Source organism: Colletotrichum jinshuiense, chromosome 8 (assembly GCF_051148585.1).
Source record: "Colletotrichum jinshuiense chromosome 8, complete sequence".
Taxonomy (NCBI): Eukaryota; Fungi; Ascomycota; class Sordariomycetes; order Glomerellales; family Glomerellaceae; genus Colletotrichum; species Colletotrichum jinshuiense.
This window is the reverse complement of record NC_139315.1, coordinates 3,853,507-3,868,928: the sequence shown is the minus strand read 5'-3', so window position 1 is coordinate 3,868,928 and position 15,422 is coordinate 3,853,507. Positions and strand designations below refer to the sequence as shown.

The window sequence follows — 15,422 nt, the reverse complement described above, 5'->3', positions numbered from 1 at the left end:
TCTGCAGCCTGTCCTTAAGGATCAGGAGCTCTAATGCGCCTACTATCTGCGACGAAGCCATTTGGGCCCATCGAAACAGTCTACACAATTGAATGTCCAAAAACCTCTTTGTAAAATCTCTATATGAGTATTATTCATGTCCGTAAATGGTGCATGTCAAAACCGCTGCTCCTTGTTTGATTTATTACCTTAGAATTCATTGAAGTTGACATTGATCCTTAATATTCTCAGGACGGATTAGTGTGGTTTGTCCATTTGAGAGACATCAAGACAATGTTTACTATCTGGCACAAAAGTACTAAGTACTGGAACCCACCACGGTGACTGTCATAGTCCACCTTGTCCCCATAGTTATACAGGTCATTTGATCGTGCATCTGCCAGATATCTCATTATTGGGTCAATAACGTGTTGCGCAATTATCTAAATAGCCGCATTGTCTGGTGGAGCCGAAACAAAGCATACTTGTACACGGTTATTACATTAGTATAATGGGCATGGCATGCTAAATATTGACTTCGTGAAGTGACTCAAATCCCAAGCTATCAGATTCCTCGTGGCTCCTCTACTGTGCCATCCCACGTGGACACCTGCTGCAGTGACAAAATGCGCTGCAACTGAAAACCTGCGCCAAGAGGAGCCCCTTGCATAGCCGTGCCCAACTTCCCCGACATCTGAGCTAATCTCAAAGACCCCGATTCTTGGCTTTCCAGCCCTGATAACGCGGAGGAAGAAGAAAACATACGTTGCGAGCCTGATGTTTCTGGAACCGAATAAATGCGAAACAAAGCGTGCACAAGTGAAATAGCACTGGCTCAACAGCATTTCCGGAGGCTTGGGCCATGATTGACGATGGGATTTACACTCAATGCACAACTGCCTGGTACTCAATTGGGCCTACTTTGAAATACTGGGGCTAATGGAGATGGCAATATGAGGAACCTGGTTCCTAGCCGCTCAAAAGTCCCTTGGTCTTGGCATTTTGCATGTGCATATGAGAATAACTGCAGCAGAAAAATCAGCGTTTGCGATATTACACCATAGGTTAGCGTAAAGTAACAGGGGAAGAATGCTTGGATTAAAAACGTCATTGTCAATAAATATCGCGAAAAAGGAAGCTTGGTGAGGAGGTCAAGAAATGCCATGCATTTGCTAGGGTTAAATTGGAAGGTGAGATCGTTACTTACGTCATACAGAGCGAACTACGGGAACAACTTTTGCACGTTTATCTTCTAAAGGACTCTCCTCCGGAACTTTGGTGAATGTCCACGTTACACACTCATCCCATAGGTAGCCTACTCAGCACGCAATCGTCGTGCCACTCTCACAAGGCTTGGCGCTGACCGAAAGACGTTGTGCAAATTTGGAAAACATGATGCGGAGTATGTACACATATATAACCATCCAACGAAGCCCCAGGGTATGGCATCGAGTGCACGTTTACATTGTCACGTCTTCGATAATTGTCCGTAAGCCGCCAATATGAAGACCGCTCTCGTGACTTCAGTTCTGGCCACGCTGGCTGCCGGATTTTCCTTCCACAAGAGAAACCCGGTGTCCTACGAGGGGTACCAGGTGCTCCGCGTGAAAACCCTCAGTCAATTGGCCACCGTCCAGGAGAAGCTAGCGACCGTCCCTCACGAGCAATGGAACCACGACGTCGATACCCATATCGACATTGTCATTTCTCCGGACCAGATTGAGACTGTCGAATCACTCGGACTCGACTACCGCATCCTTCACAAGGACCTTGGAGAGTCAATTGCCTCTGAATCTCAAGTCCGCAGCACGTACAAGCGAGATGTGAATGATCTTTCGTGGTATGATTCTTATCACCCGTACGCGGACCATGTCCGCTACTTCACCGATCTTCACGAGTCGTTCCCCGATAACTCCGAGTTGGTTTATTCTGGCCATTCATACGAGAACCGATCTATCCATGGAATCCACCTTTGGGGAAATGACGGGCCGGGAAAGCCTGCTGTGCTCTACCAGTGAGTTGTATTCCTGCTAACACTAACCCGATTTCTATTGACACCAAACCAGCGGTACTGTGCATGCGAGAGAATGGATTTCCGCTCCGGTATGTTTTGTTGCATCACGGATTGAATGCCGCGAAACTGATTCATCTGCAGGTCGTTGAATACATTACCCTGCAGCTGATCAATGCCCACAAGAACGCTACGAATGCCACGGACTCTATCCTGAACCAATATGATTTCCACATCTTCCCCGTAGTAAACCCGGATGGTAAGTTGGTCATGGTTGGGGCATTATCAAACGGTATTTGCTAATCCCTTCAAGGCTTTGTCTTCTCTCAGGAGGTCGATCGGCTTTGGCGTAAGACCCGCACACCTCCTCCTCCAAAACAGACTTGCTACGGCACGGACATCAACAGAAATTGGGAGTACGGATGGGATGCCAACCCATTCGGAGCTTCCACCAACGCCTGTGCTCAAGCCTACCGCGGCCAGCGTCCTTCCGACACTGTCGAGAACCAGGGCCTGGACGCATACGTCCGCAAGCTCCGCGACAGCAGTGGCATCAAGCTGTACATCGACTGGCACAGCTACGGACAGTACATCCTCTCTCCTTTCGGCTCCAAGGAGGAGTGGTACGCTCCCGAGCTTGGCAAGTGGACCAAGACTGCCTCTGTTCTTAGTGAAGTTATCCGCGATAGCTCGGACAGGCGCACTACCTTCACCTTTGGACCCAGTGGTGCCACGCTTTACACCACTACCGGTGCTGCGCCTGACCATGTCTACGCTATTGGTGGCGCCGACTTCTCTTACACCATCGAGCTTCCCGATACTGGTGATTTTGGGTTTGTCCTGCCTCCTGAGCGTATCCTTGGCGCCGCCGAGGAGCAGTGGGAAGGTCAGAAGGTGCTGTACACCCTGTTAGACGAGGTGTTCTTCGATGGAGTCGGACCGGCCTAGAAATAAGTGGCGAGGTATGTCATTTACCAGAATCTGAGAAGGGTTGAAAACTCACATGATGGCCACAATTCTGGATGCGCCAAAGACAAGGGCTGACGACAGAAACGAAGGCATTGTGAAGGAATGACCATCTTTGAGTAGTTAATATTATAATTGAAATACAAGCATTCCAAACTACTCAGCCTTGCATGTTGATGGCGATTGGGGGAGTTCGGTTTGGAAGTAATATCTGCTTTCACCAAAACGTCTTGAATAATTTACCCCAGCACCAGATATTTCAGGCCTTAGCGTTGAGTGTCAAAAACCAACAATGATATTTAATTGAGTCGGTACTTTCAACCCTGACGCGGCATACATCATCTGAATACACACATCACTGTCTTCGTTGTTTGTAAATGCAGTCATAGGAAACAATTACTCGGATTTGGTGTTGTTTCATTTTAGGAAGTTATTCGAACGCTAATCCGTCCATCCGGATAAACGATTTCCTTGCGTGGTCTTTTTATGACCGGTCGCGAAGAAATGCGGAGTCCAAGCTATGACAAGACGCAAACCCCTCAATCCTACATCAACCGGCCTGCCTCGCTGAATATTCCCCCAATCAACGCCCATCCTCTGCAAGTAGCCATCTTGGCCTCCACATCTATGTCTTCAATTGACCCGATCCCTGGGGTAGCGTGCTCATACTTATTTGTGCCATCAACCATCAGGGAAGTTATTCGCCATGTCTATATTGCCGAAGCGCAAAGCTACATCATTGGGAGTAGCTTAGAGACCGATACTCAGCTGAAGACTCATTGACTGTGACCAACCGCTCTATGCTTTCTTATCACTATGCGATCATTTACTTTCACCAAGCTTGTCGCCTCGCTGGCCTTGCAGTGGGCAACTCTGCGTTTGCCAACTGCATCCGCAGCTCCTCCGTCACCCGGGAGCCTCTGGCAGGTATCGCCACCACTTGACTACAACGATACGCTCTACGCTGGCTGGGATCAGATATCCGTCGAAAAGGAAATCCAGATATACAACGGAGTGGCTCAGAACCGTACCTATGCTCACCACCCGGAATTGTTTGCCGTCGGCACCAACGTCTTTCTCATCTACTCTTCCGCTCCGGTTGATGAAGACAGTATGGGCCAGGACGTATGGATCTCGGCATCAAACGACAGTGGTCTAACTTGGAGTGCCGGGAGAAGTCTCTTGCCAGCTGCCCTGCTTCCCAACCAAACTGAACTGCACAATTGGAAATATTGGTGTGACCGAGGAATTGTTCAACGCGCTTGGCAAGCATTGTCGTTTGTACACCTGACAGACGGCGAACTTTATGCCATTGGGCAATCTGGAAGTAGGTGGTGCCCGGGCCGATGGGCAACCGCGGGCCGGATCGCACGCAAGATTTCTCTTGACGGGGAGCCTCTTGAAGATCCTTGTTGGCTAGAAAAGAATGAGTTCACTAAGTCTGAGCTGTATGCCGATACAGTTTATGGAACCGAATATGGCATGAAAAAGTGCGCAAGAGCCTGCGAGATCAACAACATCTTGAAAAAGCCTGATGAGGCGCCTGCTTGGTCACCATGGCTGTACAACAACGGATTATTTGCTGCCGATGGGACACATCAAATGGAAGAGCAGACTTTCGCCGTTTGGCATAACGATAGCGACTCGCCCACTGGAGGCTACTGGCAGCGGCACTGGCGTGATATTTCACCCGAGAAGGATAACACTCATTCAGTATGGATCGAGTACAACGAGGATCCCAACGGGGATGGCTGGTATCCCAAAGTGAAGGAGCCACTTGGCAACGAGATTTATCAAACGAACATCCCCGACGCCAAGACAAAGCAGTTCTTAGGAAAGCTTGACCAGACCGGAGACCGGTACCTGCTATCGAACCCAAGGTACAATGCTGCAGACCCTCAGCGTCAGCCACTCACGCTGGCGGTATCTCGAGGTAAGGATCAAACCTACACGGCGGTTGGTGTTTTACGCACCAATGCAACTAAGGATATCGTGCCGGACACCCGCGATGGTATCAAGAATCGGGCCCACGGATTTAGCTATCCTACTGCGGTGCAGGTTGGTGACAAGTTGGTTGTTGCTTACAGCGAAAACAAGGAGAACATCTGGGTCAGCATAGTTGACATTGCCGCTTTGCCCGAAGGTGCGAAAGCCCGTTCATAGAAACAGTTAGGCCTCGAAGGTTCCAGGATATACAAAAGCAACGGGTTGAACCCGTCCAATAAAAATTCTTGTTGATCGTTCTTTTCACCATCTCATGGTGTTCGTGGTGTTGGTTGTTAGGGCGATAGTACGCAAGACGCAGCATTTTCAGTGTCATCGGTATGAAGGAATTCAATTGCGTGATGACGTCAACCAAGAATCAATAAAGCCACGGAATCCTTTTGGCCCCGTGGCGCAGGTAAGTATGTTTCTATATTTTTGAGCCGAATGCCCTGTTGCTCACTAAGCAGGCCGCCACGGTCGGCATTCCAAGGAATACAAATTCCGGCGTCACAGAATTGCGTGCGCTCTTGGCTTCGTTTAAAAACACGGCATAATTTTCGATGGATGCAGTTCTCCAGTATTTAAAAAGGCTGCCAAACACCCATTCAATCAATCGCATTACATTCAGAAAAAATTCCTTTGCAGTCACTAATATAAGCTACTCACGGACACAGACATTGTTAGCTTCAAACCGAACATGCCCATACGACTCCTCTACACCGGCGCCACCGGCTTCGTGTATGTTAAACACTTACTCGCATTGTTACTCAAAGAAACATAGAGCTCACGCATAAGATAGTGGTGGCTCGGTTCTGTCTCAAATTCTCAACTCATCACACCCTGATATCAAAGACTTGCTCATCACTGCGTTGGTACGAAAGCAAGATCAAGCCTACCTTTTGAAACAGAAGGGAGTCACTGCTGTTGTCTTTGAGGGCCTGGATGATTCGAAGGCCCTGAAGGAAGCAGCTAGCGAACATGACGTTGTCATTCATACGCCGACTGGATTCCACACTGGGTCGGCAGTAGCTCTCATCGAGGGACTTGCGGAGCGCAAGAAAAAGACTGGGAATGAAGTCCATTTTATTCACGCAAGTGTTCCGGTATTTGGTGTGTGTGTGTACCTCTTTTAACCTTCAAGTAGACGTCCGGAACTTCCAACCTAGCCGAGCGGGCCATCACGAAAAAGTCGGGAGGGACTCACGAATGGTCGGACAAAGAGAATGTTTATGAGTATGAAGAAGAAAGAGAAGCGGAAGAGGCCTATGCCCAGCGAACGACGGATATTGCTGTCGTACGAACAGGGGAGCAAACCGGAGTCAAGACTTACATCATGATGCCTCCTACCATCTACGGCCGTGGGACAGGCTTCTTCAACCAAGGGTCGATGCAGATTCCCAGTATCATCCGCGGTGCGATCAAGGCCGGGGTTCCTGAGTATGTTGGTGAAGGCACAGCCCGGCTGGGCCATGTTCATGTGACAGACCTTGCGTTGCTGTACGAGCTTGTTTTGAGCAAGGTGTTGTCAGGAGAAGTGATCCCCTCGGGAAGAAGAGGCATTTACTTCTCTAACACCGGCAGTCACAACTGGCTTGAAATTGCAACTGAAGTAGGTAAAGCCGGTGTCTCGCTTGGAGCATTGAAGTCGGCGGAACCCAGGTCCGTGTCTCTGGAATATGCTGCTTCGAAGTGGCTAAAAGCAACTCCTCAAGTCGCTGAGTTGAATTATGCCGCAAAGTAAGTCTCGCCATGATACAAAACACGAAATCACATGATAAGGAGACTGACAACAAGTATAGCTCCGCCACGAAGGCAGTTTTGGCATCGGAGCTTGGCTGGAAGCCCAAAAAGACGGAGAATGATTGGCAAGAATCGTTTGTTGAAGCCTTTCAGATGGTCTTAGATGAGCAAATCTGAAACTTGACTTGTATTTCATGAGTCATAATCCGAGACGGGAAAATCTATCTCTAGTGGTTGTGATCATCTACTTGTCCACCATGTGCCATTCTAGTTGAGTCCATACCAATACAATACCGGCCAAGATCTTTAGTTCTCCCATCTTAATGCCATACTCCGTCTATTCAGTACACGTACAAGTTTGTAACTCCTCCATGTGATTCCGCCAACATCTTTCGGTTTTGCCTTTGCAGCGCAAACCGCATGATCCATGCGCACACGACCACACCAAGAGAAAATCCAATACTCGCAAGCATTGCCTTCAAGTACCTCGGCTCATCAGAGTCAGGCCACAAGTACGGGGTATAGACGCTGGCGAGGTTGCCAAATGTGTTGGCCATGGCAATAGCAACAGCTTTCTTCTCGTCGGTCTGGCCCAGCACCGAGGACGTCCAGCCCAAAATAATGTTGTTCACGCCGTAGGTTGCCCCCACAAAGATCATAATGCCGACATATCGAACGGTGGTGTTCAGCGTGGCCACGGCCATGGCAAACCCGGCACATGCAACCAACTTGCTGACGGTGGTATGCCACGTCCGTTCGTTGAAGCGACCTGAAGAGTGCGAGACGATAACACTCATGATACCGGCCAGAATGTATGGCGGGCATGTGAGAACCAAGGTGATCGTAGTATTGTATTTCAAAGTCTTGACGACGCTTGGCAAGAAGTTCTTGAACCCATTGGCCGAGAGATGCATGTTGTCCATGAGACAGAAGACCCATGTCCTCCAGTCGGAGCAAGCCTCGCGCAAACCCTTCCAGACGCTTGTACCGCCCTCGCGGCGATCTGTGGTGTCGTCATAGATGCGCTTATGGGCAAGCTGGCGTTGCTCGGGGGTAAGCCAACGGGTCTGTAGGGGAGCGTTGGGAAGGAAGTAGAAGGCTGCCACGGCGACACCAATAGAGACAGCTCCTTGGATGATGAAGAGCCTTTCTTATGTTAGCAAGAGTATTTCATATCCAGATATTCACAATCTCACTTACCACTGCCAGCCTGCAAGGCCATTCGTACCATCCAAACCAGCAAAAATACCAGCGGCAATCAAGCCGGAGAAGGCGCTAGCCAGCATGTTACCAGTATAGAAAATTGCCATACGAGTAGCAATTTCTTTGCGAGTGTAGAACATGCTGAGCATATACAATGCTCCAGGATAGAACTTTGAACGGAGTCAGTCAATATCATTAACTCATGGTTGGTACAGTGGTGGACTAACGGGAGCCTCGGTGATGCCAAGCAGGAAGCGGCACACCAACATCGTCTTGAAGTCATGTGCCAGGTACGTGAGGAGACTGATGATTGACCAAGCCATCATGAAGCCTGTAACCACCATTAGACTTCGCGTATCTCATCGGAGGCTTGGCATACATACCCGCCATGTACCAGGACGGTCGCACTCGGTTGAGAATCATGTTGGAAGGGACTTGGCCACACAGGTATCTACCGAAATTTAGTCTAGTGCGGCTGAGATGCCGAGAAATTCAAGACTTACCCGACGAATAGGATGGAAACGCAAGTGTTGTATTGGTTTCCTTTCAACTTGAGGTCCGACGCCAGCGAGTTGAGCTTGCCGTTGATCATAGCATTTCGGTCCAAGAAATTGAGGAAGTACATAATCCAAAGGATAGGCTATCATCCAGTTAGCGACCTATCCAAGATGACATAGGCAGACAAGTTTCGTACCAATATGTACCAATCGATCTTCTTCACAAGGGCAATTTCTTTGGGGTCGGTCTTCGTGTGCGCTCCGAACTCATCGACCTTGTCGGTTTTCACGACAGGCTTATCGATTCCGCCATTGGAACCTCCGGTCAGAACACGCTCCATTTGGCTAACGTCCGCCTTGCCCTCTTCGGATTTTCTAGGTTCCGTCATCGTGATGTCTTTGAGGGATTGAGACATGCAAACTGCAGTCTGTTGACGTCTGAGGCTTGTTGGAGGGTGAATTGGCGATTGTAATCGTTGAGGACCAAGACCTGCAGCTCAGACGTCTCCTTAGCCTATGTTCGTATGCGTAGAACCCCCATATATACTGAGGTATACTAGATCCTCCCGTCTTTCCGCAGTCTCCGCTTGAAGTTGTGATAAGGGCCACATTTGGTGGAGTGTCCCCCATGGGGGAGATGGGGCGCCCAGCTTTTCCGCCCGTGCGGGGTTGGGGGAACCGGCGTTCAATTTTAACCCTGCACTAGTACCGACATGGTAACCCCCATAACACCGGCTGACAAGCCAGGATGTAACGGAAAACCCCATCTCTAAATATCCCTGAGTCAACATCTGTGAAGGGCAGGTGTTTGCTTTTCCGTGTCCTTCGGGGGAGGGGCGATGACGAGGCTCAACGCACGGAAAAGCGTTGCCTTCCTTCAGTGGCGGCTTGTGGGGATCTGGCCAGACCTTGCCATTTCTTTCACATCACCTCTGATTTATAATTACGCGTTGGGCCCTCCCTTCGTCCTGGCCTTGGAGCCGAACGTTCCGTGGAAAAGGGTTGCTCTCCGCATTCGCTCTTCGTAGAGCCTCTCCTTCCTGGTCCTTATTCGTCGCCACGTGTCGAAGTGGATCGCAACACAGCTGCTGATACAACACGGTGGATGAGACACTGATCCTTTATTGTCGTATTCTGCTGATAGGAAAAGCAAGGGCAGTCCTTGCAAAGCTGTCGCAACTATTGTGCCATCTGATCAGAGCCCGCTAAGCGGATAAGCATGCGCCGCTTTTCCCTCTGCCTCAAGAACTACCCCAGATATTGCCGGTGGGAAGACACATAACCTTAATGAGGCCCAATTATTTCAGCGTTTAATCTCACATTCACCGCCAAGTGTTACCACTACTAGCTCGGGAACGGTTTTGTTGGACTGGCAAAAACACAGTCTGGGCCTCGACATAACCAACAGAATCAGAATCGTCTTTATCTTCGAAGAAAAAAGAAACCAGACTACGACCCCAAATTCGTTTAGAGATGAAGAAAATAAATTGTATCTTATGAGATCTCTTAAATTTTTGTTGGTGTCAATACAGGACACCGAGTATGGGTGGGCTCATCTCATCAATGGCGAAGAGAACAATTGCTATAGCATCATAGGACTGCAATTGTACCTCTGTCAATACCTCTGCGGTCTGGATCTATTAACTGATATTATCTAGCAAATCAAGTCTTTTAAAATGTCATCTAAGGCGTCAAGAGCCCTAATCAATCTTGAGGGCTCTAGAAGCTCTTAGGGTTTCATGTCTGCTCCATTCGATAGTTCCTCTGTGTTGGAGCCTCCTACAAAGCCACGTTCCGATGACAATATATACTTCCGTTTCTGTTAAAGATCGCAAAACAATCCAATTTCACTGTTGGTATCATAGAATAACTGCAAGCATGATAAATCAACGTAAACACAATGCGTATACTGGTCTATATTCTGTGTGTATTTAGAAGAGAAAGCGAAAGATAGAAGCAGCAGCTGAAGATACAGCCGTTGGCAGCCTGGAGGTCATTCACTCCTTCTGGTTCTGGCCACTGAGACATCTACCCGGCCCGAATACAAGTTTTGAAAAACTCCTTGAAGCGTATCTGACGGAAATGTAGGACTACCATTTCTTTATCAGCGACCTCCTTAACCAGGCCCGTTGAGAGAACCCCATAGAGCCGTACCTGTCATGGACAAGGTAATGGCCAAATGAGTGCAAGAGAGCCAGTTGCCGATGTGAAAATTTGAGGTACCCTCTTTCCAAAGGACACATTACTCTACCTGTTTCCGGCCTTGGTCGCTTGGGGTCCTCGCATTTGGGGTGACGATGTAGATGAGTTTAACCCTGATCGCTGGGACAACCTTAATGGCCAAGCTGTTAACACGTGCGTATTTGCGACATTCTTGATTGGGCCCGGGCAGTGCATCGGCAAGGTGTTTGCATTAGTGGAGATCAAGGTTCTTCTCATGGATACATTGAGCAACTTCAGATTCTAAGCCGTAGTGGATCCCGAAGATATTGAGCTTGTCAATTCTAGCCCCTTGTTGAGACCAAAGGGCGGCTTGAAAGTTAAGTTGCACCGATTGAATGCGTGTGAAAGAAAAAGCGTATTAAACACCTGGTCTCGGGTAGATTTAATCATAGCCACTGATTCATCCTAGCAGCCTACTCAATACATATTGTTACCCATCCGCCGACTACCACACAGCTCCTCATTTAATGGTGTTCCGTCGTTGGGATCAAATGACAAGCCTCCAAGGCATTACGATATTTTTCTGATGCCCCGGTGTGGAATTCAGATTTAGTTCTTTACTTGCACCTGTAGTAGGCAGTGCACCAGCCGCCAGTACCGCAAAAGGTGTAATCATATTGGCAAGTGCCGCAGCCGCATCTCTTAGAGGAGCTCTGGCTAGTGTCGCAGATCGAACCGCAGCCAACCTGGCGTTCTTCGAGTCCGCCGAGGCCACGGGCTTTATTAGGAGTCAAGAAGTCGATCCCAGTGGCGTCGGCCTGCTGTGCCACACTGACGAACCAGGCGTGGTCCTCAGGGTGGTCATTGGCGAAGCTGCTGCCGACAGAGGCATCAATGTAGACACACTGGTTGTCAACAGTGGTAGCATAAAGGCCCTGAGGACCAATGTAAGTGTTGTCGGCGTTCTTGATGGCGAACAGTGTCTCGAAGGAGACTTCGGTGCATCCGGGCCAGGCGGAGGCAGTAGTTGGGATGGTGAAGATGGCGGTGGCGATCGCCGCAAAACCGAGAGCTTTGGAAATCATTTTTATGGATAGAATAGATTTTAGTTTGGATTTGTTGAAGATGATGAAGATAGAGGATGAGAGCTGGGTTGAAAGACTGTGGTTTCAAACTCGAAGCTGGCTGGACCCGAAGCAGTTTTTATACTTCAAGACTGCTACAGGCTACTGCCTCGGTGGCAAGGCTCCCACACCATTAATTTCATTTTAGCCCCGAGTATTCCTACAGCTCTCCCTGCAGTACTCCTTCCTCGTGTCTTGGGAACGTTCGACATAAGGAGATGGTACCTCCGCCGTGCAAGATTTGGTGTAGCATCAGTACTTTACAGAGCTCCAAGTGGCTTTTCTTCCTGTATACAAGATGCCTCAGTTGGTGCCAGGGCCTGATGAAGGATTCCGGCATAAGTAAAATAGGCTAAATGTTGGCATCTTTGTTAATGGAGATGCAATCGTCGATGTGACATTGGGACGTATAGGCTCTACACTTTTACTAGTTATGATCCATGAATATCTCTGAAATCTTATAACTAATATGAGTAAGAGGCATGTTGAATCTCTATTGTCGACTCTGGTTTTTATCGCATTATTATCTGCAAACGAGATACTTGGAAAGCTATAATCAAGCACTGTTAGAACGCCTGTAGAACGCCTGTAAACTACCTGAGACACGTCTCACAGGCTTTTGGAACCTTTGTGTATCGTCGTGGTAAACAGATTCTAGTATATTATGAATGTTGTTCATGTTATGAATTGTATACCGGTCCGAAAACCCGTGTCTTATCCACCCATGTACCTGGAAACCTCCATCTTTAGTCCCGAGCTATCACTATTTCTTTTGTGGGCCAAAGCAAGTTTGGATGGCTAGTGACTGCTTTAAACTGCTACCTGGCGGCCTTGAGAACTACTGGTTGAGGGACCAAAGTTCTTTCTTTTTAGGCCGCAGGCAGCTGGGCCACGGCAGCGTGTAGTAGCTGCTTTAACTAATCCCTCGGAGGAGGATTCCGGCTACAGGCATTTGTTCCGTAACTCATCAAGGCCTAGGTAGAAAAAAGAGACCTCATACATAAGCGGCGGCTGCACGGGACGGCACAATGGGTGGCGCCTCCTAACCACCTCGAACACTGACTGACGCAGGCGCGTGGAACCGCACCCGAATCTACCAATCGGACTGTTTGCCAACAGCGAAGGATGAGGCTATGCTTCAAGAGTCCCGATCATATCTGCAAACTCCTAAGCCCCTCAATCCTGCATGTGGCCATATCCAAAGAAAAAGTTGAGTAAGACCGTGGCAGTCATGAAGGTCTTTACAGAAGTTCCAAACTCTTTTCGACAGTGGCTACAGCAGACATTCGTATGCTACCACAGCCCATAGGCAGTGAGGAGACTTTCCTTAGCTAGGACAACTATTTAGGCGAAAGTGGTCGGTGTTGTCATTGTTTAGGTTTTTGCCCTTAGTTGCAGTAGAAGCGCCAAGTTGAGTGAAGCTCCCCAAGTCCCCAGACGTGCAAGACTTTGCGCAGCATGCATGAGGATAACATGACTCCTATCATCATCCTCGAGGTGTCCATTTCTGGGTGAGAGTGCAAAGTCAAGAACCTCCTTCAGCTCCGACGACGCAACTGTGGCTGATGACACGGCGATGTCGCCTAACTGAGCTCCAAGATGTGCCCTTAGGGTCTCGGGGCTAGCTTTAATCAGAGCCCATAGCAAGGCGTGGTTCAGAAATATTCCGAAAATGCTGTAGGGTGCCGCTAATTGCAACGATTGATCGCTCGATATCGTAACACTGTCTGCAATTGCTCTGTGAAACATGATCATGGACTCAGGAGGCGGCTTCTGCCTAGTCTCACCACGGCTAGCGTATCCATGAATGAAGAAGGACCTCAGCCGGCTCAATCCTTCATGGACCGCATGAGCCCCGCCTTTTCCCAATGCATCTTGTATGTCAGAAAGTGAGGTGTGGAGTTGGATGCATACCAGGCCATGGAGTAGACGCGAAGCTCTTTGGAAGTAATAGTCTGCACTTTGTGTTCCATCCGGTGGGGTTGCTCCAATGGTGGCACATCGACTGTACCAGATATCCAATGAGGCTATACAAACAAAGATCAACAATTTAGCCGTGATAATGAGGAGTAAGTTCCTACCCAATATGTTTCCCCTCACCGTGAGACGTTCTGGTCTAGACGAGTCTGGAGTTGCCTCCAAAAAGGAATCCAGAGACATGCTGTCGTTAACCAACTCGGGAGTAGCAGCAACATGCATGTCCCAGTCGTGCGACCAATCTAGTGCTTGGCTGGCCAAGCAGCTAAGAACCAAGAACGATGTCCATCGGCTAAATCTTGGAATTGACGATGGGAGGGGCGAGGCATGCGAGATGCTTCCATCAAGATCCAGAAGAGCTCTGTAGGCCACGGAGAAGACTGGGGCAGCGGGTTGTGATGCAGAGTCTAGTAGACCTTCCCAAGCTCTGAAATGAGGGGCAGACCAATACTCCTCGTTGCTAGGGCACTCCCACATGCGAATCTCACCCAGCGACATCATGCTCCTCATATTCAGGATGGCAGGGAACTGCGAGTCGATCATGAACACATACCAGCGCAACCGACGCCGAAATTCCGAATGCACCCATTCTTTCCAACGGTGCTCATCACCAATCCCAACAGTGTCGGATGCCTGTGATTTGGGGAGGGGTAGCCGTCTGACGAATGTTACCAAAGTCCCCCGTGACGCTTCAGCGATCTCAAAGGCCCCTTTGTTCCCGCACCACAAACCAGTGTAGCACATGAGTGCAAATGCATAAATGATTTGGGGATCTCGCGGTAAACTCCTATCATCCTCGATGCTTTGTTGAAGATTCTGCCGCGCTCGATTTAGCATGAGGATGGAAAACCGTCTTGTGTGCCGAATACGACTGTATGTGGCGCCAATAACAATCATGGCTGAGAGCAGAGATGGCGGCAGTGAATTGCTTGCGAGGGTGGGAAGGTGCAGCACAGGGCTTTGTTCGTAAAAGTGTTCGAAGAAGAGCCCCAAAAAGACATTTGCAACGGCCAAAGAAGGCAAAATGAAACTATCCCGGTTTGGAGCTCGAGATTTGAGGAAATCACGGATGCGAGCCCAAGTGGATTCGTCCATGTCGAATCGGGTCGTGTGGTTCAGTAAAAGAGGATGGCGTTCGCTGATTGAGATAGGTTGTGTCTGGCTTAGAGTCTCCGATGACGGGTTCCACGCGAACGCGATCCCATCTTCATGAGAGGGAACATTTGGCGGTGATGAAACTCGCGAAATGCTCTCAGCCGCGTTGACCTGCATAGGTGCGGCTGTCGCTTCGTGACAAACCGGTACAGTATCTGTCTCTTGAGCTACTAACTCAGTATCTTGTCCGGTCCAACAACATAGATCTGGAGTATAGAATGAATCTTCATAGCTTCCGAAGAAGATTAAAGGATCGTTCATACTCGTAGTTTCCCTCACAGCATCGTAGAAATCTGAGGTAAACCATTGGCTCGAGTTGAGGCAGCCGTTGTCAGCCCATGATCGGACAAAAGTAGAACAGTCGATGTTCATTTCTTTGTTTTCACTGCCAGATAAACACATTTCTTGGCTGTATGGTCTACTGGTCCAGCTGGCGTTCGTCTTTGTCCCTGGAAGCTGAGGCATGCCCGAGCCATGACATGCAGTTAACGTAGGAGACACTGTTCTTGGAAAAACAGGTGGGTCTATGACGGACGGGCTGGGCTCAATTCGCACAAAATCAGTCAAACATTGACTTCGTGCAGAAGCCAAAGTGAGGCCCTGAGGCTCTCCGCACTCGGT

The 15,422-nt window shown here is 49.1% G+C and overlaps 5 protein-coding genes across 5 annotated transcripts; 3 read left to right on the top strand and 2 right to left on the bottom strand.

Moving 5' to 3' along the window:
* Positions 1–1,481: 1,481 nt before the first annotated feature.
* EsH8_VIII_001025 (uncharacterized protein) lies at positions 1,482–2,938 on the top strand (the record flags this gene model as incomplete). The annotated part of the gene is made up of 4 exons (XM_083270067.1): positions 1,482–1,993; positions 2,046–2,082; positions 2,135–2,249; positions 2,304–2,938. The coding sequence occupies 4 exons, from the start codon at positions 1,482–1,484 to the stop codon at positions 2,936–2,938; spliced, it is 1,299 nt and encodes a 432-aa protein (XP_083129835.1).
* An 834-nt stretch (positions 2,939–3,772) lies between these two features.
* On the top strand, positions 3,773–5,119 carry EsH8_VIII_001024 (uncharacterized protein; the record flags this gene model as incomplete). Its single annotated transcript, XM_083270066.1, has 2 exons — positions 3,773–4,081; positions 4,397–5,119. The coding sequence occupies 2 exons, from the start codon at positions 3,773–3,775 to the stop codon at positions 5,117–5,119; spliced, it is 1,032 nt and encodes a 343-aa protein (XP_083129834.1).
* Positions 5,120–5,639: 520 nt separating this feature from the next.
* Positions 5,640–6,859, top strand: EsH8_VIII_001023 (uncharacterized protein; the record flags this gene model as incomplete). Its single annotated transcript, XM_083270065.1, has 4 exons — positions 5,640–5,680; positions 5,742–6,033; positions 6,087–6,679; positions 6,742–6,859. The coding sequence occupies 4 exons, from the start codon at positions 5,640–5,642 to the stop codon at positions 6,857–6,859; spliced, it is 1,044 nt and encodes a 347-aa protein (XP_083129833.1).
* Positions 6,860–7,023: 164 nt separating this feature from the next.
* On the bottom strand, positions 7,024–8,771 carry EsH8_VIII_001022 (uncharacterized protein; the record flags this gene model as incomplete). Its single annotated transcript, XM_083270064.1, has 6 exons — positions 7,024–7,828; positions 7,883–8,055; positions 8,113–8,216; positions 8,269–8,336; positions 8,389–8,525; positions 8,580–8,771. The coding sequence occupies 6 exons, from the start codon at positions 8,769–8,771 to the stop codon at positions 7,024–7,026; spliced, it is 1,479 nt and encodes a 492-aa protein (XP_083129832.1).
* A 2,391-nt stretch (positions 8,772–11,162) lies between these two features.
* Positions 11,163–11,630, bottom strand: EsH8_VIII_001021 (uncharacterized protein; the record flags this gene model as incomplete). Its single annotated transcript, XM_083270063.1, has 1 exon — positions 11,163–11,630. One exon carries the CDS (start codon positions 11,628–11,630, stop codon positions 11,163–11,165), a length of 468 nt encoding a protein of 155 aa, XP_083129831.1.
* Positions 11,631–15,422: the final 3,792 nt, after the last annotated feature.